This window comes from Rhinatrema bivittatum, chromosome 7 (genome assembly GCF_901001135.1).
Source record: "Rhinatrema bivittatum chromosome 7, aRhiBiv1.1, whole genome shotgun sequence".
Lineage (NCBI taxonomy): Eukaryota > Metazoa > Chordata > Amphibia > Gymnophiona > Rhinatrematidae > Rhinatrema > Rhinatrema bivittatum.
The window spans coordinates 51,707,357-51,734,117 of record NC_042621.1 but is presented as its reverse complement, the minus strand read 5'-3'; the positions used below and the strand labels follow the sequence as shown (position 1 = coordinate 51,734,117).

At 46.9% G+C, this 26,761-nt stretch overlaps 1 protein-coding gene across 3 annotated transcripts in view; it reads right to left on the bottom strand.

Annotated features, from left to right (window-relative positions):
* Positions 1-26,761, bottom strand: part of LSM14A (LSM14A mRNA processing body assembly factor) — a 192,023-nt gene that overhangs the window by 89,140 nt on the left and 76,122 nt on the right. For all 3 annotated transcript variants that reach the window (XM_029608364.1, XM_029608365.1, XM_029608363.1), the window contains exon 3: positions 11,303-11,435. In XM_029608364.1, the coding sequence (XP_029464224.1) occupies positions 11,303-11,435 (133 nt within the window). The remainder of the gene's footprint in view (positions 1-11,302; positions 11,436-26,761) is intronic.

Genomic DNA, 26,761 nt, shown 5'->3' with positions numbered 1-26,761 from the left:
ATCAGGAAGGAGAGCAAAATTTTTCTACCTTCCGGTTTTCTTTTGATGCAAACAGATCTATCTCTGGGAGTACCCCAGTGTGCAAAGATCCTGTCTGCTTCCGTTTTAGTGACCATTCATGGAGGTGGAAAACTCTGCTGAGCTTGTCTGCCCTTGTATTTGCAAGACCCGGTAGGTATGATGCTTGAAGAAAGATCTTCTTGTATTCCGCCCAATCCCATATCTGAACTGCTTCCTTGCAAAGTATCAAGGAACTGGATCCTCCTTGTTTGTTTATATAGAACATCGCTACCTGATTGTCTATGTGAATCATTACTGATTTCTCCTGTATCCATGACTGGAATGCTATCAGGGAGTTTTTATTGCCCTGAATTCCAGCAAATTGATTTGGAGACCTTGTTCGGTTTTGGACCATATCCCTTGAGTTTCTAAATGTAGGAGTTGGGCTCCCCATCCCTTTTTGTTAATGCAACTGTTGTGATAATAAGCTGATGAGGTGGATGCTGGAGTGGATTTCCCTCGGTTAAGATGGAAGGGCGAAGCCACCATAGGACATCTTTGTGCATGGAATTTGTAACCTGTACCTTGTTAGACATTTGTTGAATCACTTGGCTCCATTGAGATTTCAGACCCCAGTGGAGACGTCGTATGTGGAGATGAGTGTTTTGAACCACATGAATCGCTGCAGCCATATGTCCCAATAGCACCAATATGTGACGAACAGGAACCACCTTCTTTCTGGGTGTAGGAGAGATTGAGAAAGGAACCATAAGGTTTGGATTCTGTCTGGAGGTAGAAAAGTTCTGGAGATTGGGGTTCAAATTATTGCCCCCCAATGAATTGAATGTTTTGGGAGGGATGGAGCTGGGATTTTTCGTAGTTTATTATCCAACCCAAGGTTTCCAGACAGAGGAGTGTGTGTAGGAGTTGTGCATTGGCAGATACAATCAGTCAATCGCCTAAGTAAGGAAATATGTTTATCCCCTGTTTGCGTAAGTGTGCCACAACAGCAGCAAGACATTTTGTGAAGATTCTTGGGGCAGAGGAGAGACCAAAGGGAAGCACCTTGTGCTGGTAGTGATGATTTGCAACTTGAAAACAGAGGAAACACCAGAAACTCTTGTGAATCGGAATGTGAGTGTAAGCGTCTTTTAGATCTAGCGAGCACATGCAGTCTTTTGCTTGAAGGAACGGGAGGACTGTTTTGAGAGAGGTCATTTTGAATTTTTCTTTTGCGAGATGTTTGAGCGCTCGAAGATCCAGGATGGGGCGCAGTCCTCCTGATTTTTTGGGGATGAGGAAGTATTGGGAATAGAAACAATTTTCCCTTTGAGAGAAAGGCACCTGCCAGATTGCCTTTTGCTGAAGGAGCAGTATTATTTCCTTCATTAGAAAGGGAATTTGAACCTGAGGAGTTCTGGGGCGAATGAGATGGGGGGAGTGTTGGAAAAGAGCTGAATCGTGCCTGTAGCCTTGCGAGATTATACTCAACTATCATTGGCCCATGGTTATTATGGACCACTGAGGATGAAACAAGGATAGTCTCCCCCCTGCGTGTTCTGTTGTTGTGGCGAGTGCGTCTAAAAAGATTGCTTAGGTGGTTGTTGAGAAGATTATGGATTTGTTGTCTCTGGGATCTCTGACGTTGTCTTTGACCCTGCATTTGAGACTGAGGTCTTTGTTGTTGGAAAGGTTGTTGTCTAAAATTAGATTGGTACGGTTAGTAATACCGGTATGGCCTTCTAAAATAGTATCCCCTTTTATATTGGTTGAAGTAGCACCTGAATGTGGAAGGTATGTCTAAGGAGATGCTAAGGACTGCACTGCAATGTTTTGCTCTTTTATTTGGGAAACAGTTTTCCTGAGCTTTTCTCCAAAGAGATTGGCAAATTTACCATGTAGACCGGACAATGTCATGAACATAGTCTCGTATGCTGCTGGCACTGAGCCACGCCAGACACCTAACGGAGAATGAAGTCGCTGATGACCTAGCAGGTGTGTCAAACGCTTTGTATGCTGTTCTCAATAAGTAGCGTAGGCCTTCTTGTAGGTCTTGAAAAGGCAGAGGCAGTGGAGCATCCCCATGTGAAGTGGTTAGCAAGGGTTGAAGCTGTTAAGTACAGTTGAATAAGTACTGAATGATATAAAATTGGTGCTGTTAATACGAGAATTCAGCATTGAGTTTTGATAAATTTTCTTAGCGAAATCATCCAAAAGCTTATTGTCCTTTCCTGGAGGCGTGTTAGAATATAATTTATTCTTGTTGGCTCTTTTCACTGCTGATTCCACCACTACCAAATTGTGAGGAATCTGGACATTGTAGTAGGAAGTTTTTTGCATACTATATTTCAGGTCTAGCTTTCTGGAGGTGGGAGTCAGAAGATGCGGAGCATCCCAAGCTTTGTCCATGAGGGCTTCCAAAACTTGGTGAGGAGGAAGAGCAGTTGGTTTAGTCGGAACATCCAATATTTGAAGGATTCCCATCACCTCAGATCTCAGGTCTGGTATTTTTCAAGTTTCTATATTAAGAGCTAATCCTAACATTTCAAGGAATTTAGCATATGTGAGATCTTCCGGTGGTGAAGTAGGCTGGGGGTGATCCTGTGGAGGGTCAGACGAAATGCCAGTTGAACTGCCCAGAAAGGACAGTGGAGAGAGATTCGGGGAGATGATATGGGTAGAAGATGCAGGAGAATTTGAATGTCGTGGAGACAGTCCCTGAGGTGAAGGAGAAACATGTGGAGATGCTGGATCTTGTGAAGCTGGTAGTATGGGGTTGGGATCTGATGGCAATCCTTGGAAAACATTTTGTAACAGAGAAGTGATTTGAGACATTGTCTCCTGGGCTGTTGGTCGCTGAGGTTGAGTAGGTACTGTGGCAGATTTTTTGGACTGCTTGATAGGGGTCTTAGGAAGTGTTGGCTGTGGGGATCTTGGTCTCTTCTTAGAGTGGTGAGGAAGAGAGACCATTTCTGGTGAGGACTCCCAGCTTCCCGTTGGTTCGTCAATTATAATATCAGAATACTGACGAGGGGGAGTGGTGACTCCTGCGTGGAGATGTAGGATGCTGAGTAGTAGATCTGGAAGAAGATGGTGCACCAGATGGAGGTATAACGTGTTTTGTCTTTGAAGACGACTTACGTGGTGCATCATGTTGTCCAGTTTATGAAACTGGCTTCTCTGGTTGAGATTGAGAAGGTTTTTTTGTGTTTATGAGCCTGGTGCGTCATATGTCAGAGATAGACGCTTTCAAAGGTGTCGACGCAAGCGATTGCGTGGTGCGAGGCAGAGCAGATGGAAGCAACGCAGGTTTTGACGACGCATGCGTCTGGCTCGGCGCGGCGCTCAACGCATGGACGCCGACGCAGTCTTCAGCACAAGGCTCTCCGAAGCTGAATGCGTGTGTCGTGGAGCCTCGGACCGGGGCTTTTGCTTGCCCGGGGAGGACTTGGTAGATCTTTTGTCAGCCGGAGAGGGGGCATGAGTGCCTCAACCGCTCCATTTTTTTCAGCCCTTTGACATCTCGCTCGCAGGGACATCCTGCTGCAGTCCTTACATGTGGCCTGGTCATGGTCAGGACAGAGACATAAATAACAATAATTATGTCCATCGGTCACTGACATGATCTTCCCACATGAGCAATACTTAAAGCCTGGGCTCTTTGGCATTTTCTTTCTTTTTTCTTTTAAAGTTGTTGTCGCTTCAGTCTTCTGAGGAGCTGGAGAGAGTAAACACGTCCGTGAAGTACAGCGGAAAACTAAAACTGAGGAGAAGCTCAAGGAGCGCGGGAAGCAGAGGTCATGCGCACTTCAAAGCTCTTCGAGCTAAGAGAGTAAGCTCCACCTCGTGACATCACGGATGACGTCACCCACGATGCATGGCTAAATGCCCTGCTTATCAATGGAAAAAGGACTTTTCCCCTCCAGCTGCTGGCTCTAAGTGTTTATTCAACCATACCAATCCTGAGGGTCTATATGGGTCGCAACACACCATATTACTGTATGTGCTAAAAAGAATGGAGTTCTTTTTAGGGGTTCTCTGTTGGCAATGGTGTGGTCAATTGGGATCTTACATTCACATGTGGTGGTGGTGCCCTAAACATCAACCCTTCTGGAAGCAAGTGTCTCAGGACATTGTAGATATTATAGGGAAATTCCTACAGTACCTGAAGGTAATCCACTTTGAAGCGCTGAAAAAAAAAAGTGCAAAAAGTAGAATATAAATCTAAATAAATTATAGGGATGCTGTTCCACATCATTCCAGCTCTGGGGTTATTGGGTTCCTGGCACAATACTGGGGTACCAGTTAAATATAGAACACTGATAGGACAATTGCTTCTTGCAGCCTGGTTCTCCATGGCCACTTTATGGAAGTCTTATCCTACTATTGGACATTGGAGAGCACAAGTTAAAAATGTTGCTGACATTGAGCTGTTGCATCACGATTTCAAAAATGAACATGCTAAATATGTTCATGTTTGGAACCCTTACCTCGAATATTTGACGAAAACCTAAATGTACTTGTATGATTGTGCCTTTGCATTATGTAACTCATAGGCATTTTTTGACAACCAATGTATCCTATTTGCTTGTGGTTTGCTGTACTGAGTTTTGTTATCTATAGGGTCTTAGTGCCCTGGACTACCTCGAGCTTGTATTATGGTCAGGAGACTTACTCTTCTAGTCTTGTTGTATGCTTGTTTAATTAGTCAATCAATAAAAATAAAGCATTAAAAAAGAAAAAAATACAATCCAGAGGGTTAATCTCTGGGGAATTATAGGGTTATAAATGATCTGGAAAGAGGTACAATGAAGTGAAGTGATCAAATTTTCAGACAACACAAAATTATTCAGAGTAATTACATCACAAGTGAATTGCGATAAATTGCAGGAGGACCTTGCGAGATTGGAAGATTGGGTGTCCATATGGCAGATGAAATATAACGTGGACAAGTACAAGGTGATGCATATAAGGAAAAGTAACCCATGCTGTAGTTGCACAATATGTTCCATATTAAAGTTACTATGCAAGATAAATGTGAATCAGTTATTTACTCTTTCAGATAATAAGGACTAGGGAGCACTCCATGAAGTTAGCAAGTAGTGCATTTAAAACAAGTTGGAGAAAATTATTTTTCAATTCAACACACAATTAAACTCTGGAATTCATTGCCAGAGGATGTAGTTAAGGCAGTTAGTGTAGCCACATCTTCCATCAGCAACTGAAAGGGGATGGCCTCCACCATCAACTTCATAAAACCTGCAAAGTTTAATTCCTCAGGTGAAGACTTCCTTCGCTCTTCTGGAAGAGAAGGGTCTTAGGGGAGACCCTCTGAGCCATCGGAGGAGATTCCATGGTGTCATCCTCCCCAGGAGTCACAAGGACCTTCATCCTCACTGAAAGCAACAGCTTTCATCCAGAGGTGTAGGTACCTGTGGAGCTGGACAGGGGTCTGCACGTCTCGGTATCTCAGCCAGCCTAGGTGGAGCTTTCTCCTCCAAGGAACAAACAATGACCACCAATTCTGGTCGCCGCATCTCAAAAAAAGATATAATTGCGATGGAGAAGGTACAGAGAAGGACTACCAAAATGATAAGGGGAATGGAACAGCTCCCCTATGAGGAAAGACTAAAGAGGTTAGGACTTTTCAGCTTGGAGAAGAGACGGCTGAGGGGGGATATGATAGAGGTGTTTAAAATCATGAGAGGTCTAGAGCGGGAAGATGTGAATCGGTTATTTACTCTTTCGGATAATAGAAAGACTAGGGGGCACTCCATGAAGTTAGCATGGGGCACATTTAAAACTAATCGGAGAAAATTCTTTTTTACTCAACGCACAATTAAACTCTGGAATTTGTTGCCAGAGGATGTGGTTAGTGCAGTTAGTATAGCTGTGTTTAAAAAAGGATTGGATAAGTTATTGGAGGAGAAGTCCTTTACCTGCTATTATCACTTAGAGAATAGCCACTGCCATTAGCAATGGTAACATGGAATAGACTTAGTTTTTGGGTACTTGCCAGGTTCTTATGGCCTGGATGGGCCACTGTTGGAAACAGGATGCTGGGCTTGATGGACCCTTGGTCTGACCCAGTATGGCATTTTCTTATGTTCTTACCATTATTGGTAGGGGGAGGCTGCAGTGCCCCTACGGGCACAGACGCCAGCTGGGACAGTAGCTCACGGATGAGTACACAGAGCTTCTCCAATAGCAGTTCTAAGACAAATGGTACTAGTTCCGGAGCCTTTTGTGCCACAGGACAGATGCCCCGCATTGCCCGCTAGTTGGACTCTCTGCTCAAGCTCCTTCTTGAACATTGCCAATGCCAACACTGACTGGGAGGAGAAAGGAAGAAGGAGGGGTGGCCAGATCCTCTTCGGATCCAAAGAGGCAGACCGGCGACTGGCATCAGGACTGGTGGTAGCCTGTAATGGACACCCGGCGCCAATGGAAGACTGGTGCTTCTTGTTGCGGGGTCGCTTTGGGGCATCACAGCATGAGCTGGCACATCCCCGGGCCCAGCACCCAGCATCAACGAGAACCGATGCTTCGTCGCCTTTCCTCGATGCTCAGCAGGGTCCTTCCCCAGTGCAGAACCCAATGATGAGGAACCCAACATCAACGGCCTGGAAGAACCAGACGGTGGTTGGTCTTCAGCACCTCTATCCGCCAATGGTGCCAATGGACCTACCTATTTTGATAGCTCAGTGTCCCTCGGTGCAGCTCCGAAGTCCTTTGATGCCAATGGCTTGGTCTTCTCTGACCCGAAGATTTGTTCCATCTTGTCAAATTGAAGACAATGTTCCTTCGGGGTCATTTTGTGTGCAATTGCAATAATCCCAGGAAGAGAACACATATCTCATGGGGGTCCGTGATTGACATGGTACTTGGGCACAGAGGGCATCATTGGAAACCAGATGTGGCCATGAAGGGGCAAAATAAATGGGAAGCAATATCAAAAGTATATGGCAGCAGGTGAAGCACTGCCGCTGCAGGGGAATCGACCACAAAAGGAAACTTACCAATAAAACGACAAAAACCCTGACTAGGAGCACTACAGGAAGGACAGAGGAACCCAGCATTGAATGCAGGCAAAAAAAACCATGCAAAAAGAGTGAATACCAGAGAAGTTTTCCAAAACAGGTCAAAAATGCTCATCAACCGCAATGCTGCAGCTCTGTGGAAAAAGAGAGGCTGAAGAGGGCCCCTGCATGGATGCATGGTATAGGGCATGCTATGCATGCCCAGTGTGGCAAGTCAAAGTTCTAGAAACTGACACGTTTTCCATGTCGGGGCTCCATCTGATGTCACCCATGTGTGAGGACTACCATTCTGTTTCCCCTTGGAGAACTAAAGATTTAGGAGCTGACACAGAAGAGAATATTAGATGGGTTACAATGTTTCTCATAAATTCAAGGGGAATCAAAGACCCTCAAGTATGCTGCATTAGTATGCTGGTGTCTGCTCTCAAAGGTTTTACTTTATAACTCTTTGAAAACAACCACCATTAATGTCATATATTAAATTAGTCCAAAAAAACCCCAAAAAAAACAGGTACCACCATATATTTTTTGTTATTTGTTAACCTTTATTTCTGTGCATTCAAGTGGACTAAAACAGCAACCATGCTGTCATGTAACCCATCCTTTACTTGTCCGTTAGGGCAACATAATCCCTAGCTCAGTCTGCACTGACCTGATGGAGGGAGCAACTTTCTCAAAAGCTACTCATAAATGTATGAGATATCACTATCTGTTTACTTTCATCATTTAAAAAAAATGTTTTAAAAGACGTGTTCTCAACCCAATCCTTGGGACACAGCCAGCCAGTTGGGTTTTTAGGATATCCATAATATGCAAGAGATTTGCATACAATGGCAGCAGTGCATGCAAATCTTTCATGAATATTCACCGTGAATAGCCTGAAAACGATTGATTGGGCCTGTTGTGGCAGCACGGCAGGAGAACTGAGCCTTCACAGCCTTGCTAGGGGGAGAGCTACATTACACTGGGAGCTTTGTACTTCCAACAGTCTGATTCCCATCAAGATACAAAAAAGACAGATTGGAAATGCTTGCTCCACAGTAACATGTCTCTGCAAATGCTGCCCAGAAGAATGTGCTAGCAAACATTTAAAAATACCTAGATTAAAAAAAAAAAAATTTCGAGTCTCATCCATATCTATCCATATCTGGATTTTTAAAAATATCACCACAATGCTATATTTAACCTACTCCATCTGTAAAGCCATAATTTATTGGATGAAGAACGGACTAATGGATAATGTAACTGATGCTCAATTTATCTAGGGCAGGGGTCAGGAACCTTTTTGGTTGAGAGAGCCATAAACGCCACATATTTTAAAATGTAATTCCATGAGAGCCATACAATATGTTTAAAACTAAATACAAGTAAATGTGTGCATTTTATGTAAGATCACACTTTTAAAGTACAAAAAGTCTCTGAAAATATTACACCAGGCCTTAAGACACCAATACACCTCCTATTAGGAAAACGGACCAAGTCAGGCTGCTATAGAGTCCTACACAGAAACTACACGCCAGCAGAAAACCTCACCTGAATCACGTGCTGTCCCTCACCTAACTTAGAATAAAGAGACCAAAACGCATAACAAGAAGCATGCAGACAAAACTGAATTGGAAACTGCAACAAGCCAGAGTCTCTGTATGCAGTGTAACAAAGGAAAAAAGAAACATCACCCATCCTTATATAACAAATCAAGAAATATAAAATCATCAGCAGTAAAACTGTACTAACAAAAAGAACATATTTCGAAACAGCTGATGAGTGGAATATCCAATAATTAAAAACTCATATAAAACATTTCCAGATACCAACAAAATATTTCAAAATAGCAGACACAAAGACCCAGTAATGAAAAATAATAAGGATACAAAAATGTTTTTGCTCTGCATACCTGGGAACGTTTGATATCCAGGTGTCCTGAGATTGTTCTGAATTAGCAGGAGGTGGGGTGGTTTGCTTGGAACTTTCTCCTCTCTCAGTCACATACCAGCGCTCTCTCACACTGGCTCTCAATGACACACCTATACACACATGCTGTCAGTACTCACATATACACGTTTTTTCTCTCTCACTTATATAGGCTCTTAATTACACATTTACACACATGCTATCTATCTTTTCACGCTTACACACACACAGGCTTTCAATCACATAAATACATGCTGTCTTTTTCTCTCACACAGACTCTCATTCACATGCTTACAAACATGTCCTCTCTTTCTCTCATTTACACACAGGCTCTCAATCACATACTCACATGCTCCCTCACCTAAATCAGCTCTCAGTCACACACAGACACACATGGTCTCTCTCTCTCATTTAAACACAGGCTCTCAATCACATACTCACATGCTCCCTCACCTAAATCAGCTCTCAATCACACACAGACACACATGGTCTCTCTCTCTCTCATTTAAACACAGGCTCTCAATCACATACTCCCTCACCTAAACCAGCTCTCAATCACACACAGACACACGTGATCTCTCTCTTACTTATACACACAGACTCTTAATCATACATACACATGATTTCTCTCACACACAAAGGATCTCAATCATACACACATACTCTTTCACACAAGCAGGTTTTCAATCACAAACTTTCACATACAGGTTCCCAATGGTAAACTTACATTCATGCTCTCTCACTCACAGGCAGGCTCTCAATCACAGACATACTCTCTTTCACATATACAGGCTCTCAATCATTCACATACATGCAATCTCTCACTCACACACACACACACACACACACACACAGCCCCCCCCCCCCCCCCGCGGCCCGGTAGAGGAAGTGGAGCGTATCGGGTGCCTGTGCGGCAAGAAGAGGCCACGCTAGTGCGCTCGGCATCGCCCCGAAGAAAAGAAGACTGCAGCGCGGCTCGGAGGAAAATGAAGAGCTTCAACCGCGGCCGATGGGACTCCGTCTCCGCGAGGGCTGAAAACGAAGAGGTTAGCGTTGGGAGGAGGCTGCTGCTGCTGCCGCGAGTTCCCGGGGTGGGGGAGAGAGAGAGTGAATGAGCGAGCAAACACACTTGCTCGCTCATTCACTCTCTCTCACCCCCACCCCGGGAACTCGCGGCAGCAGCAGCCTCCTCCCAAAGCTAACCTCTTCATTTTCAGCCCTCGCGGAGGCGGAGTCCCATCGGCCGCGATTGAACCTCTTCATTTTCCTCCGAGCCGCGCTGCAGTCTTCTTTTCTTCGGGGCGATGCCGAGCTCACTAGCGTGGCCTCTTCTTGCCGCGCAGGCACCCGATACGCTCCACCTCCTCTACCGGGCCGCGGGAAGAAGAGATCACACTAGCGTGGTCTCTTCTTGCCGCGCATGCACCCGATACTCTCCACTTCCTCTTCCGGGCCGCGGGGGGGGGGGGGGGGGGGGGGGGGAGAGAGCACGCCGGTGCCGCTGACTCCAGCTGTCCTGCCGCGTTCCGCCCGGGCTGACAGCATTTTAAGCCCGGGCAGAGGAGGACCGGGGAGCAGCTGGGTCAGCGGGAAAGTGTGGCAACACTTGTCTGCGAGCCAGATGCAGCCCTCAAAAGAGCCATATCTGGCTCGCGAGCCATGGGTTCCCGACCCCTGATCTAGGGATTTCTGAAATGAACCAATATTCCTCATTAGTGGTAAGCCCCAAGCACACAAAGGGTCACTCATTTGAAGCCACAGCAGTTCCCTGTACAATCTATTTTTCTGCATGGGTGTGGAATTAACAAGGGTTTGAGGCATGCAAGACCTATTCTAACTAAAAGGCTGTAAAATGTTATGAATGACCAGTGTCTCAGTCAGTCAAAAATCAATGCATAAAAGTTTCCCTTCTAATATTATGTACTACTGTGCCATCCTAAAATGAATCTAGCTACCTCAAAAGTCAGTTAAAAGCTAAACGCCCTTCTTATGGGTGTATGAAAAGCTGTACACCCTTATAATGAATAAGAATTTTTCAATGTAAACATTTTCTTTTAAGGATACACAGGGCTGTTTTTTTTCCAGTGGCAAAACTGTTTTGAAAACAAGGCTCAAAATGGATATGTGAATTAAGACAGTGCCCCTCACAGCATGTTATCTTCATTAACAGAAGCAAATTATTAGATGTCACAATATATATACAGACTATATCACCGGTATTTATTACTAGAGGAAGCCTGTGATTCACAACAAGGCAGGCTCCTACAAGAGTTCCAGCTGATGAGCTCTGGAAACTTTTTCAGTAATTACTTTAAAGAGAACATAAAAGCTATTTAAGTACATATACATACCAACTCCCACTGCACCAAACTGCTGTCCCACTAGCGGGCTGGGACTGAACTGGCTGTATGCTGGTATTCTGCCGAAAGGACCGTAGGAGCTTACAGACTGGAAGGAGGAAGTAGAAGAGGATCCTAGGGAAGACTAGAAAAAAAAATCCAAAGATTCCTAAGTATGAGAAAAGAAAGTTTGCTTACCATAAACGGTGTTTTCCGTAGATAGCAGATGAATTAGCCATGCTGACTGGGTATGTCGTCTGTGCCACTAGGTGGCAGAGCTCTCTAAGTCTAGTAAAGTTTTTCAGCTAGGTGCTCCCTCTTGTATCTTCCCGCTTTGCCTGAGGCTCCTCAGTCTGTATCAAAGCAAGTAGTATGCCATGTCAGAACTGTCCAGGGAGGCAGGCAGGTCAGCATGGCTAATTCATCTGCTATTTACGGAAAACACCGTTTATGGTAAGCAAACTTGCTTTTTTCACGTAGATAAGCAGCTGAATTAGCCATGCTGTCTGGGAGTCCCCAGCTGACGTATTGAGCATTTTGATATGAGCGTAGTTAGTTTATTTTGCTCAATATGGGAGTATTGGCGGACAGTTCCTATGAAGGCATTTTATGTGAGGAACATGTGCTCTTCTACAGGATAGTCCGCCCCATGAGTGCATCATCCGCAGTCTGTTTGTCCAAACAGTAATGGGATGTGAACATACGTAGTGATGACCATGTTGCCGCTTTACAGATGTCAATGAGAGGCACTTCATGGAGGTGGGCAACTGAAGCAGCCATCACACGCACTTGATGTGCTTTTGGAGTCGCAGATAGCTGCTGTGAACGCTTTTGATAGCAGAACTGTATACAGTTGGATATCCAAGCTGATAAAGTTCTTTTTATCACTGGACGTCCTGGCGCGTTCGGGTTGAAAGAAAGGAATAGCTGTGAGGGTCTGTTGGGTGAATGGGTGTGCTTTTTGTAGTAGGCAAGCACACGCTTACAGTCTAAAGTATGGAGCTTCCACTCATTGTCGTTTGTATGAGGTTTAGGATGGAAGGTTTGGTTAATATGAAAACTAGAAATCACTTTGGTAGAAAATTGGGGTTAGTGCATAATGTCACTTTCTCATGGTGAAATTGAAGATAAGGAGGGTAGTGAACTAAGGCTTGAAGCTCACAAACCCGTCTTGCTGATATAAGAGCAGTCAGAAAGAGTACCTTCCATGAGAGGTATCGTAGGTGACAAGTATCTAATGGTTCAAATGGTGGTAGCATCAGTTCAAGGATTATATTAATATCCCATGGCACCAGTGGTTTCTTTAGTGGTGGACGTAAGTGTAATACTCCCTTCATGAATCTGGATACAAGAGAATGACATGATATGGGTTCTCCGTTTAGGGGACTGTGATAGCTGGGTTCAAAAAAGGTTTGGATAAGTTCTTGGAGGAGAAGTCCATTATCGGCTATTAATCAAGTTTACTTAGGGAATAGCCACTGTTATTAATTGCATCAGTAGCGTGGGATCTTCTTAGTATTTGGGTAATTACCAGGTTCTTGTGGCCTGGTTTGGCCTCTGTTGGAAACAGGATGCTTGGCTTGATGGACCCTTGGTCTGACCCAGCATGGCAATTTCTTATGTTCTTATGATAAGCTGCTTTAGCACTTAAGTGCACTCGGAGTGAGGCTGTTGCGAGGCCTTCACTGTAGAGAAGATGGAGGTAGGACAGAAGGCGTTCTGATGGGCATGTAAGTGGGTCCATGCCCGTCGCTGAGCACCAGGAAGTGTAGAGTAACCACATTCTTTGGTAGTTTAGTCTGGTCGAAGGTTTTCTCGAGGACAGTATGTCTTGAAGAGAAGGAGAAATGTTTAAGATCCGGTACACGAGACTTTCAATCTCTATGCCGTGAGGTATAGGGAGGAGCGAAGAGGATGCAGTAGTGATCCGCTGTCCTAGGTTAAGAAGTTGAGGGCTGTTGCCCAGGGGGAATTGGATTGTGTATTGATAGCTTTATGAGGAAGCTGTACCATGGTTGTCTTGGCCATGCTGGCGCGATGAGGATCAGATCCGCCTGGCTTTCAATGCATCTCTGGATCGTGCAAGAGATGAGTGGTATCGGAGGGAGTGCATAAACAGGCTGATACAGTACAGTGCGCTCCAGCGGCGCGCACTGTTAACCCGCGATTGGCCGCGCGTTTGATGCGCTAGCTTTACCCCTTATTCAGTAAGGGGTAATAGCCCGTCGAAAACGCACGTCCAACCCCCCCCCCCCCCTTCGAACCTAATAGCACCCGCAACATGCAAATGCATGTTGATGGCCCTATTAGGTATTCCCGTGCAATACAACCCGTGGCTGTCAGCGGGCTCGAGAACAGACGCCGGCAAAATTGAGCGTCAGCTGTCAAACCCACTGACAGCCACCGCTCCTGTCCAAAAAGAGGCGCTAGGGACGCACTAGTGTCCCTAGCGCCTCTTTTTGCTGCAGACCCTAATTTAAATAAATTACTGTATCGCATGTATAGGAGAGTGGCCTGTGCATACGCCGGGAGAGCGGGCACTTGCCCGCTCTTCCGCAATTTTTACTGCATCTGTAGGTTGTGAGACCAAGTTATGAGGAAAGCATCTAGAACTAGTCTGAGTAATCTTAGGTAAACGGAGCAAAAGCTCTCCACTTTCCTGTTGCTTTCGGTCGCAAAGAGGTCGATGGAAGGCCCCAAATGGAGAATAGGTGCTGTGCAACTTCTTGATGTAGTTCCCATTTGTGGGGATGAAATATCCTGCTGAGTTTGTCTGCTCTGGAATTGCTGATTCCGGGCAAATAAGTTGCTTGGAGAGAGATGGATCTGTGGTGAGCCCTCTCCAGTATTCTCTACTGCTTCCTTGCAGAGGTTCCAAGAACCGGAACCTCCTTCTTTGTTTATGTAGAACATTGTAACTTGGTTGTCTGTGTGAATCATCACTGTTTTTCCTTGTAGGGGGTTTTCAAAGGCTCGAAGGACGTTTCTGACCGCTCTGAATTCCAGAAGATTTGTGTGTAATGCACGTTCATATGTGGACCATAGACCCTGTGTGTTTGTAGCTGGTCTAGGTGGGCTCCCCATCCCTTAGGAAATGCGTCTGTGGTATTATCTGATGTCAAAGGGGTCGTAGAGGTGAACCCGCTAGCAGTGTCGATGGGAGTAGCTACCATTGCAGGTCTTTCTTCATGCTGTTGGTTAAGGAGATGGGAGTCTACAATGGATGAAGAAATTGTGTCCATTGGTTTTTTTTAGACCCCATTGCAGGAGACGCATATACAGACACGTATGTGGGACTGCGTAGATAGATGCTGCCATGTGTCCTAGAATGATTAGGATTTGGCGGGCTGGAACAGTCGTACTGTGAAGAAGAACTGAAGATAGTGTGGAGAGAGCTAATGCTTGTGGGTGTGGTAGGAAGGCCTTGTCTTGAATTGTGTCGATGTAGGTTCCGATGAATTGTTAGGTTTGAGTTGGTTCTAGATTTGACTTTTTGAAGTTGATTAAGAGACCTAGATTGTCTAGGCAAGAAATAGTTCGAAGCAGACTGTCCAGATAATGAAATATTTGCATCCCCTGATGACGGAGGTGTGCCACCGCTACTGCCAGACATTTGGTGAAGACTATGGGGGCAGAGGAAAGGCCAAATGGGAGAACTTTGTACTGGAAGTGCTGGTTGTCCGCCTGGAAACAGAGGTATCACCAGGAGTTGGGATGCACTGGTATGTGAGCATATGCATCCTTCAAATCCAGTGAACACATCCAATCTTTGGGTCGTAGGAACAGAAGAATGGACTTGAGAAGCCATTTTGAACTCCTCTTTGTGAAGGTGTTTGTTGAGTGAACGTAGGTCCAAGATGGGACTCAGTCCTCCTGACTTCTTGGGAATAAGGAAGTATTGTGAGTAGAACCGTAGATGAAATTGCGGGTAAGGCAATTTCTGAAAGCACTTGTTCTGGAGGAGAATCTTGAGTTCCCGTAGGAGATGTCCTCGGTGCGCTGTTTGCTGTTTCTGAGGAATCAAGTACGGGAGGATTGGGAGGGATGAGAAATGGAGAGAGTAACCTTGCTCAATTATTGTCAGGACCCATCGATCGGACGTGATGTGGTTCCAGACTGGAAGGAAATTGGACAATCTGCCCCCTACTAGATGTGTCTGTGGCAGCATGATCCCTAAAAACACGGTTGGGTCTTTGCCGATTGAGGGTCAGTCTGACGTGGCTGACGAGGGACTCTGGGGCATTGGCGTGATGGTTGGTGCTGATATGGTTATTGCCTTGACGGCTGATAGGCTGGAGGCTTGTAGTATGAGTAAGGTTTATAAGCTCTGAAATTGGTTCTTCTGTATGTAGAAGAAGAATATTGACACCTAGATGTGGATAGTTGGTGAGGGGATGTGAGTGACAGAACTGCTGTTTTGTGTTCTATTGACTTATGAGGAGAGATTGAAGAATCTAAATATGTACACTCTGGAAGAAAGGAGGAGCAGGGGTGATATGATTCAAACTTGCAGATACTTGAAAGGTTTTAACAATCCAAAGACAACGACAAACCTTTTCCATCGGAAAAATAAAATCAGCAGAACCAGGGGTCACGAGTTAAAGCTCCAAGGAGGAAGACTCAGAACCAATGTCAGGAAGTATTTCTTCACGGAGAGGGTGGTGGATGCCTGGAATGCCCTTCTAGAGGAAGTGGTGAAGACCAGAACTGTGAAGGACTTCAAAGGGGCGTGGGATAAACACTGTGGATCCATCAAGTCTAGAGGAAGTGAATGAAGAGTGGGTGGCTTGCGGGAATGACAGCTACTGCCTGGAGATAATACCCTTATTCAATAAACATACACACGGTTAATGCGACTCCAACACTGCTCTAAGCTTCAACGGCAAGAGGAAGTGTGGAAAAAAAGGATTTGCATTCACAAAAAGCGGGGAGTAGCTTGCTTGTTACGGCGGTTACTACCCCAAACCAAATAAGCCAGATACTTTACTTTCAATGCATATCCAGCATAGCTCTCTGCTTAAACGGCAGGGGGAATGTAGAATGGTGGATCTATATACAGACAATAACCAACAAGGAATGAGTTACATAGTCTGGGTAAACAAAGGCATGGGTGTAGCTTGCTTACTGCGGTGGTTACTACCCCTAACTATGGTAGATTTTCACTTGGATGCAGTTCCAACACTGCTCTCTACATTAATGGTGGGGGTGGAAGGGAAATAGAATCAAGAGAGCCAAGAGCACCGATGCGCTTCGACTGCGGTGGTACGTCGGTCGGGCGTGGATGCGACACACCGCTATTCTTGCGATGAGTCTTTTTTAGAAGGCGCCTCGATGCGATGCCTCGGTTCTGAGCCGGCGTATTGATATTTGGAGCGCCGGTGCGTCAGTGTCGATGTAGCATGCGGCCGCGATGCTACCGATGCATCCTCCGTGCGCCGATTTTTGGCGGGCCAACAACAGCGTGTGTTCTGACTGGGGGGGGGGGGTCGACTGAACAAGCCCTTCTTGAAGGAGCCTTTTCTCTCCTCTTTGGCCCTGGGGAGGATCTGATGGAAGCCTCCGAAGGGGCATAAGAGCCCAATGGTCTTGTTTTAACTCTTGGAGCTTGGCAGCACACTGACACTGCACTCCCAGGGACATGCGTCCGCAGTCCTCACAATTATCCTGGTCATGATTTGGACCCAAGCATAAATAACAAGAAATGTGGCCATCAGTGGCCGACATTATCTTGCCGCAGGCACAAAATCTGAATCCTGGTTGAGGCATCTCGCTGGATTGATGACCTGCTGATGACTTTCTCCTTTTTTTTCCTCACAGAAATTAATTCTCTCAGGAGAAAAGAGTTCTGGTGCGAACAATTGTGCGGAAAACCGCTGATAGAGGAGCCTCAGGCAAAGCGGGAAGATACAAGAGGGAGCACCTAGCTGAAAGACTTTACTAGACTTAGAGTGCTCCACCACCTAGTGGCACGGAAGACGTACCCAGGCAGCATGGCTAATTCAGCTACTTATCTATGTGAAAAAAATATTTTTGTTCATCATTCTTCAAGAGGCATTTTAGAAAACGTACAGTAATATTTAGTAGAACAAAACAATTCACGCAACTCAGCAGCTAATTTTGTTGGTTTTAAAAAGGATCCCTTGTCCCCAATCCATTTCAATTTCACTGAAGACGACAGTTTTGTTCTCAGAAATGTCTTACTTGCCCACTTGTACCACACCATATTCTCAGTAAATCAAGTGATGCTGCTATGCTGCTTTCCATCAGGCATCATGGTAGGGCATGGCTGCATAAACAAGAACACCCAAAAAGCACATGGAAAATTTTATAAAAGGGGATGGCCCTCCCCCCCAAAAAAGTACAAACCTTTTGTTCCAAAAAGTATAACAAACATACTGTGATGAAACCTAGGATATTTACTAATACAGGGGTGGTCAACTCTGGTCCTTGAGAGCTACAAACAGGCCAGGTTTCAGGATACCTACAATAAATATGCATGCACTGCTTCCACTGCATGCAAATCTCTCATATGCATATGCATTGTGATATCCTGAAAACCTGGCTTGTCTGTGGCTCTCACGGACCAGAGTTGGCCACTCCTGGACTATAGAAAGGAATCAAATCAACCAAGAATGCAAGTAGGTTGGTATTTACAATAAAGCAACTAGTACCACAACTTTAAATATAGTAGGAGAATCTGAAAATATCAGCAAACCTGGTCAGTGCTGCTTAGGGTACCTTTACTCCTGCTGTGTATCATAGTAGGGAAGCAAACACACAGGGCTGCCCATCCCACGTAACTCTCCCACTGGTGCCATCTGCTGGCAGGAAGTGTCAAACTGCCCTGCATTCATCATATTTAGCAGATGGCAGCTGGAGGAAGAGGCAGCTATGCAAGGGAGATGGTAAAAACCCCTCCCGACCAGAAACAAACATTTAATCAATCTGTCATCCTTGGATAAACAGCATAGAATCTATGGACCTTCTGGGATCCTGCCAGGCATACCTGGGAACACTCAGAATTTCACCTTGAGATTGAGGAAATTTGCATCAATTGCAGGATCTCAGGGGAAACACTAGAAATCTCAGGGCACCTTCTCTGTACACAGCTCAGCCATTCCTCTTCCTCAGTAAGCCTGTGGAGAACAGCGAGCCTGGAGTAGACACTGCAAGCAGCATGTGGGGAGAAACTGGAGAGGGGCTGCAACACGCACAAAACTCAGTCTGCGGCTATGATTTCAGGACTTGGGAATCAGCTAAGGGTAGAGTGAGGATGCTTAAGTCATGGAGCAGAGACTTATAGAGGAAGGGAGCAAAGAGAGTGCTGGGGTGAGGGAGAGACAAAGGGGAAGTATGCTGGGTCATCTTGGGGGGGGGGGGGGGGGAGGATGGAAAAAAAAAAAGAAAGTATGGATTAGATGGGTGGGTGAAAGAGAGAAAGCCGATACTTGCCAGGTACTTTTGCCTGGATTGGCCACTGTTGGAAACAGGGTGCTGGGCTTGATGGACCCTTGGTCTGACCCAGTATGGCAATTTTTTATAGTCTTATATTATTCCATCCCCCCCCCCCCCCCAAACTAATCAACAGCAATCTCAGGGTGATCACAATTCAAAAGTTCCCAGGTGCCAGGGGTTTCCAACAGTGGCCAAACCAGCTTATAAACAGGATATTGAGCTTGAAGGACCTTTGATCTGACCCAGCATGGCAAGTCTTATGTTCAGACAAATTCATCTTATTCAATCACTAAGCCAACCCATCCCAGGGCTGTATCTAGACCAAAGGTTTACAAACTTATCCCAGCAGTTTGGGTTTTCAAGATTTCCACAAGCACCTTCACAGGATGTAATAAAGGGCCCATAAGCAAAAGAGATGTGTGCCGAAATCTACACAAATGTGGAAACTGTGTAAAAATGCGCACTCATGGCCCTCTGTAACAAAACTGCGCAGAAACACACAAACCCGCATTACTGTGGTGACCTGCGAGTGATTCACGAGGCAAAAACCTTCCCTTTTTATAAAACAGAGAAGCAGCTGGTGGTCTGGGAGGGGAACTGGAGGTGGATAGAGTAATGTTTAACCCCTTGCATGTTCCGTCTCCGACCATGTGGCAGCTATACTGGCAGATGCCGGCAGGCGCTGGAATGTAGCAGAGATTTCTACAGCCGACCCACAAAAATGTTCCAAACATCTGGAAAAAGTGGAAAGTAATCCACGATTACCCCCAAAGTAAAACGATCTCCAGACATATGCTTTAACAACTCCTGCCCTGACCCAGGCGCTAAAAAAAACCCACATTCAAAAACCTGTCCTAACCAATGTGAGACTCCCTGCATAGCTCATGAAAAGTTAATTGCCTCATTTGCATGCACTTGCGCTAAACCAACTGCGTTTTAAAGCAGGTTTATGCATGCGTTTTTCCCACGCTGAACACTATTACATGCCCGCATAAGGCTAGTGCAGGAAAAACACATGAAAAAACCTGTGCAACTGTGCACAAAAACCTGGGGCAGTTTTAGTGCTAATTACATTGGCCCCATAGTCCTTTAGACCAGTAGTTCTCAACCTTTTTCCCATTGTGACACACCTTATGGACAATGCTCACATGTGTTCACACTGCTCATTACAATCTATGGCGGATAAAAAAAAAAAGACCCCATATTACTTTTATTGTTAAGAATGACAAGGGAAAAATAAGAGTACTCTCTTTGAACATAAATTATATAAATAGTACCTCTCATACCAGAATAGCACCGACTTCCAGCAGTCAAACAGTAACCATCTTACCTAAGAAGAGGCAACACTGATATATTACACCAGGCCTTAAGACACCAATACTTCTATTAGGAAAATGGAACAAGCCAGGCTGCTATAGAGCCCAACCCAGAAACTTCAAGCAGCAGAATATCTCACTTCAATCACATGAGCAGACCCTCACCTAACAAAGAATAAACAGGCCGATACAGTAAGGATGCAAAAGAAAGAGTGCGGCAGTGCCGGGCACACCCTCATTTGCCACGCGCACAATTTTGTTCACATACCGCCCGATACAGTATTCAAATGAGACGCAAATGCAAGCGGCGTCCAAAGCGCATCCATGAAGCGGTAGGCATGCGCAATCCATTTTACTGTATAGGACGGTATACAGCGCCTATACAGTATCCTGGGTGCACTGGTACCTGTCATTTCAAATGTCATTCCACCAGGAAAGTGGATGGTTCACCTACAGACCCCACTGCCTTGAGCGCCCGGTTGGACGTCCAGCCTGGGCGCTCAAGGCAGGGGGAAGGCCCATGAACGTCTGTCGGCATTGAAGCAAGTACCACACACTAGTTACTCACCAAAACACTCTTTCTTCATGTGCAGCACCAGCTCCTTCTCCAGTTTCAGGGACTGACCGCACAGGCTGGAGCGTGGACTGGCCTGCGGCGGGCCAGCGCCGTCAGCCTCAGGGTCGCCCGGGGCCCCGTAGCACGAGTCCGAGTAGCTGGAGCGAGGGCAGACGTGCCGCTGGTCGAAGCCCATGCCGATGCCGCTGTACCGGTTGCTGCTGGGCTTGCTGCCGCTGTCGTAGCCGGTCAGGGCATGGCATGCGTTCACACGCCTTCCCGCTGCCTTGAGCGCCCAACTTGGACGTCCAGGTGAGCGCTCAAGGCAGCGGGAAGGCGCGTGAACGCACGCCGTGACCTCGGACGTCCAGCCAGGCGCTCAGGTCGTGGCGTGCGTTCTTTGAAAAATATTAAAGATTTACTAGAACTGGCTGATACCTGTGCCATGGAATGGGGAAGGCTGATAAGCTCTGGCATAAGGTCTGTGAAAACTTTTAAGGTGTCACTGTTTTTGTGACATTATCAGAGCAATGATCTGCTCTCTGGGGGCAGAGAGTTTTTGAAAAGAAAAACTACGGAGAAGACGGGTGTGGCTGGACAAGGGTGGGAGAGCCTCAGTGGCTCTGCCAGATTCCATGATTGAAAAAGGGAACTTGGAGCATCCAGCCTCCAATTTAAGAACGAGATTAGCAAATGTTGCTTACCTGATGTAACAGGTGTTCTCACAGGACAGCAGGATGTTAGTCCTCACAAATGGGTGACATCGAGGATGGAGCCCACCACGGAAAAACTTCTGTCAAAGTTTAACAGAACTTTGACTGGCCCCTACTGGGCATGCCCAGCAAGGCACTGACCCTGCAGCCAGCAGGGGTCTCCCTTCAGTCTGATTTTCAAAGCTACAGGCAGTGCCTAAAAAGTAAAAAGAAACGAACCCAACACCGCGGGGTGGCGGGCGGGTTTCGTGAGGACTAACATCCTGCTGTCCTGTGAGAACACCTGTTACATCAGGTAAGCAACATTTGCTTTCTCACAGGACAAGCAGGATGGTTGTCCTCACAAATGGGTGAGTACCGAGCTGAGGATGTCCTGACTTGCACCAAATGTACCCAACGGTGTGCAAGAGGCACAACAACTGGGGTGGAATTTGGGAAAGGGCATCCGCACCCCACCGGGCAGGTGGAAGGGTGTTGGTACATCAGGTTGGAAAAAGGTTACGCAAGACAGATTGGCCGAAGATGGAGTCCTGTCTTCCAGCCTTGTCCAAACAATAATGGGCTGCAAAGGTATGGAGAGAACTCCAGGTTGCAGCTTTGCAGATGTCAGGAAGCGGCACCGATCGAAGGTGTGCCACTGACGTCGCTATGGCCCTCACAGAGTGTGCTTTAACACGGTCTTGAAAAGGAATGCCAGCTTGCTTATAGCAAAAAGAAATGCAGTCCGCCAACCAGGAAGAAAGAGCCTGCTTACCCACAGGTTGTCCTAACTTGTTAGGATGGAAAGAGACGAATAATTGAGTGCTCTTCCTGTGAGAAACTGTACGGTCTAGGTAAAAAGCTAGAGCCCGTTTACAGTCTAGGGTATGCAGGGTCTGCTCTCCAGAGTTGGAGTGGGGCCTGGGAAAAAAGATAGGTAGTACGATAGATTGATTGATATGAAACTCCGAAACTACCTTAGGTAAAAATTTAGGGTGAGTGCGGAGTACCGCCCGGTCCTGCAGGAGCTTAGTGTAAGGCGGATAGGTAACTAGGGCCTGTAATTCACTAATCCTGCGAGCTGAAGTAACAGCCAAAAGGAATAACACTTTCCAAGTGAGATATTTAAAGTCACAGGAGTGGAGAGGTTCGAAAGGAGGTTTCATTAGACGACCAAGAACCAGGTTAAGGTCCCAGGATGGGGCCGGAGGGCGTAAAGGTGGCTTCAAATGGAGCAAGCCTTTAAGAAAGCGTGTTACCAGGGGTTGTACTGAAATAGGATTACCCCCAATACCCTTATGGAAGGCGGCTACCGCACTGACATGCATTCTGATAGAAGAGGTTTTAAGACCGGATTCAGAGAGATGCCATAAATAGTCCAAGAATTTGGAGATTGGACAGGAAAGGGGATCAAGGGACTGAGAAGTGCACCATGATGTGTACCTTTTCCATTTGTATGAATAAGACTTTCTTGTGGAAGGCTTTCGTGAAGCTATCAGGACCCGAGAAACGGAATCTGAAAGGTTAAATGGTTGAAGGACTAACCTTTCAACATCCATGCCGTCAGGGACAAGGCTTGGAGGTTGGGATGGAGGAGGCATCCGTCGTTTTGAGTGAGCAGATGCGGGTCCTTTCCCAGAGGAATGTGCCTGTGGATGGAGAGATCCTGGAGTATTGGAAACCATACTTGGCGTGGCCAGTAAGGTGCTATCAGGATCATGGTTCCTCCGTCCTGGCGTAGCTTCACGAGAGTCTTTGACACAAGAGGAAGTGGAGGGAATGCATAGAGCAGACCGGTTGTCCACTTGAGGGAGAATGCATCCCTCGGCCGAGAGTGCTGGCTCTGAATGAGAGAGCAGTAATCGTCCACTTTGTGGTTCTGAGGGGACGCAAAGAGGTCTATGCGGGGAAAACCCCACTTTCGAAACAGAGAGGTCGCTACGAGAGGGTTGAGTGACCACTCGTGTGGTTGGAAGACACGGCTCAGCTGGTCTGCCAATACATTGTCTACTCCCGGCAGGTAAGTGGCCCTGAGGTACATAGAGTGGGAGAGGGCTTCCGCCCAGATCTGCGCAGCTTCCTGACACAGAAGGAAGGAGCCTGTGCCTCCCTGCTTGTTTATGTACCACATGGCCACTTGGTTGTCCGTCTGGATTAAGATTATCTGATGAAATAGATGATCTTTGAAAGTTCGGAGCGCATAGCGGATTGCTCGAAGTTCCAGGAAATTGATCTGGTGTTCGGCTTCCTCTTTGGACCATAACCCTTGGGTTTGGAAGTCGTCCACATGGGCTCCCCAACCGATGTGAGAAGCGTCGGTGATTAGGATTACTTGCGGATCCGGTGGAAGAAAAGGTAAGCCCTGAAGGAGGTTGACCTGAGTCGTCCACCAGGTTAAGGATAGGCGCAGCGCTTGTGTGACTGTGACTATGGAGGACAGAGGCTGAAAAGCTTGAATCCATTGGAGTCGTAGAGTCCATTGTGTTACTCTCATGGCTAGTCGGGTCATGGGAGTGACTTGAACCGAGGATGCCATGTGTCCTAGGAGAATGAGGAACTGGCGAGCCGTGGCAGTGTTCTGAGACTGGAGCTGGCGAGCCAGGGATATTAGGGTGTGGACCCTCTGAAGAGGAAGGTAAGCCTTTGCCTGTAAGGTGTCCAAGTCTGCCCCAATGAAGGATAAGGTTTGAGACGGGACTAAGCAAGATTTCTCGTAATTGACAAGAAACCCTAAGTAAAGGAGTGTTTGAATTGTCAATCTTAGGGAGGATTGAGCTATCTGTTGGGTGGAGGCCCTGATTAGCCAATCGTCCAGGTAGGGGTAGACGTGGACACCTTCCTTCCTTAGGAATGCTGCTACCACTACGAGACATTTGGTAAAGACTCGTGGGGCAGAAGCCAGACCGAAAGGTAGGACACGGTATTGATAATGGTCGTGGCCTACTAGAAACCGCAGATATTTGCGATGGGATTGTGTGATCGCAATGTGGGTATAAGCGTCCTTGAGGTCGAGAGAGCACAGCCAATCCCCTCTTTGTAGCAGAGGGAGCAGCGCGCCTAGGGTTACCATTTTGAACTTCTCTTTTTGAAGGTATTTGTTGAGGGCTCGAAGGTCCAAAATGGGACGTAGTCCCCCTGATTTCTTTGGTATTAGGAAGTATCTGGAATAGAATCCCTTGCCTCGCTGAGAGGGAGGAACGGGTTCTATAGCATTTGATTGCAGAAGAAGAGATACTTCCTGTTGTAATTGAGCCAAATGGGTGGATAGACTCCACGCTTGAAGAGGCGGGGAGTCTGCCGGAAGAGTTATGAAGTTGAGGTGGTAACCCTGTGCGATAATTGTTAGCACCCACTGATCTGAGGTGATCTGCAACCAAGGTTGTAGAAAATGGTACAGTCGACCTCCTACAGGAATGTCTGGAAGAGGGGTTTGGCATGTGTTCCCTACAGGGGAGTCAAAGGCCAGCCGCAGGCCCAGGAGGAGGGGCTACAGTAGGCCTTTGTTTCCTAGGCTAACGCGGCTGAGGCCTAGTAGAGGATCGAGCTGGACGAGGCCTGGCCGATGGAGGGTAGTAACGGCGTGGCCGAAAGAACGACTTCTTAGAGTCCTTCTTAAGTGGTTGTTTGGAGGAAACCTCAGACGGAACAGAAGAAAGTTGTTTTAATGTCTCGTGGTGATCTTTTAATTCAGCTACAATTTGCTGAATTTGTTCTCCAAACAAATTGTCCCCTAAGCAGGGTAAAACCGCTAAACGATCCTGGACCTCTGGGCGAAGGTTGGATGACTTTAACCAAGCCCAACGTCTGGCCGAGATGGCAGTAGCTGAAATCTTTGTGGAGGCATCGAAGATGTCATAAGCCGTTCTGATCTCGTGCTTCCCCGCTTCAAACCCTTTGTTAAGAAGGGCCTGAAGCTGTGGCTGGTATTGGTCAGGTAATGTGTCAGCAAAATCTTGCATCTGTTTAAGGATGGCTCTGTTATATTGCGTCATGTAGAGTTGATATGAGGCTATGCGAGAAATCAGCATAGCTCCATGGTACACTTTCCGTCCCACACTGTCCAGGAATTTATTGTCCTTGACAGGCGGAGTGGAGGAGTGTGGCTTTAGACGCTTGGCCTTTCTTTGTGCGGACTCAACCACAACAGAGCGATGATCCAGTTGAGGCTTTTGAAAGCCTGGTACTGACTGGACGAGGTATGTGGAGTTAGCCTTCTTGTTAACTGGTGATACAGATGAAGGAGATTCCCAGTTTTTCTTTAAGAGATCGAGAAACACCTGGTGAATGGGGATGGAAGCGATGATTTTTGGAGCGTCCAAAAATTGAAGCAGTTCCATCATCTGGTGTCTGTCATTGGTCTCAGATTGCAGCTGAAAAGGTACAATTTCGGACATCTCCTTTACAAAATTAATAAAGGAGAGATCCTCTGGAGGAGATCTTTTTCTACTCTCTGTAGGAGAAGGCGGTGATGGTAAATCTGTGTCAGAAGATGTATCATCACCCCAGGTATCATAGGGATCACTTGGGGGTTGAAGCCCCGATGGACCTGGTTGAGGATCCGAAGGCATCGAAGGAAACCTTGGAGGAACCGGTGGTACAATCGGCACTGGGAACGGCATCGAGGGTTTCGGTGCTGCCGATGGAGTCGGTGCCGGTCTTGGAATCGATGGAGCTGAAGGATAAATCGGTGGAGATATACGAGAAGGCACCGATGGGACCACCCCGGAAGGGGGAATCAGGAACGGTGTTTCTCCCGCCGATGAAAATCCAGTCGGAGACGATGGCGCTGTCGGTGCTACTGGAATCATCGATGGAAGGGCATGTACAAGTGCTTCCATACGTTGTAGTAGCGGTGCCAGCGCTTCCAAAGGTTCGGTGGTCGGTTCCTTCCTCGGTGGCGGAGTCTGTGCCGGGGTCTATGCTGGTGGCGGTGCCGGAATCGGTGCCGGAGACGGTGTCAATGGAGGTTGAAATCTTTGCATCGCTTTCTCGATGGCCTCCTGGACCAGCCGGTCCAGTTCAGCCCGGAGACCAGGGGTAACAATACCCGGCTCGACGGGAGAGGGAGGCTGAGGCAGAGCCGGAGGGACCACCGTAACCGGTGGGATCACGGCTCCCACACCCCGAGAGGGTGAGGGTTTCCTCGATGCCTGCGAACGAGATGTGGACGGTGCCAAGTCTGATCGAGGCCTCTTAGTCGGTGGTTCGGCCTGTTCAGAGGTCGATAACTGTGGATCCTCGACAGGCCGAGACTTGTGCCGTCGATGGCGATGCTTGTCCTTCCGGTCTCCTCGCCCATCCGGGGAGGGGACAGGAGTCGACGGCCGAGAAGTCATCGATGGTGGCCGGTCACCGGAGGGTTGACGATGGTGGTGCAATTTCGACGGTGCCGGTTCCGATGACGTCGATGCTATCGATGGCGTTGGGGTGGGTGCATGGAAGAGGAGCCCCA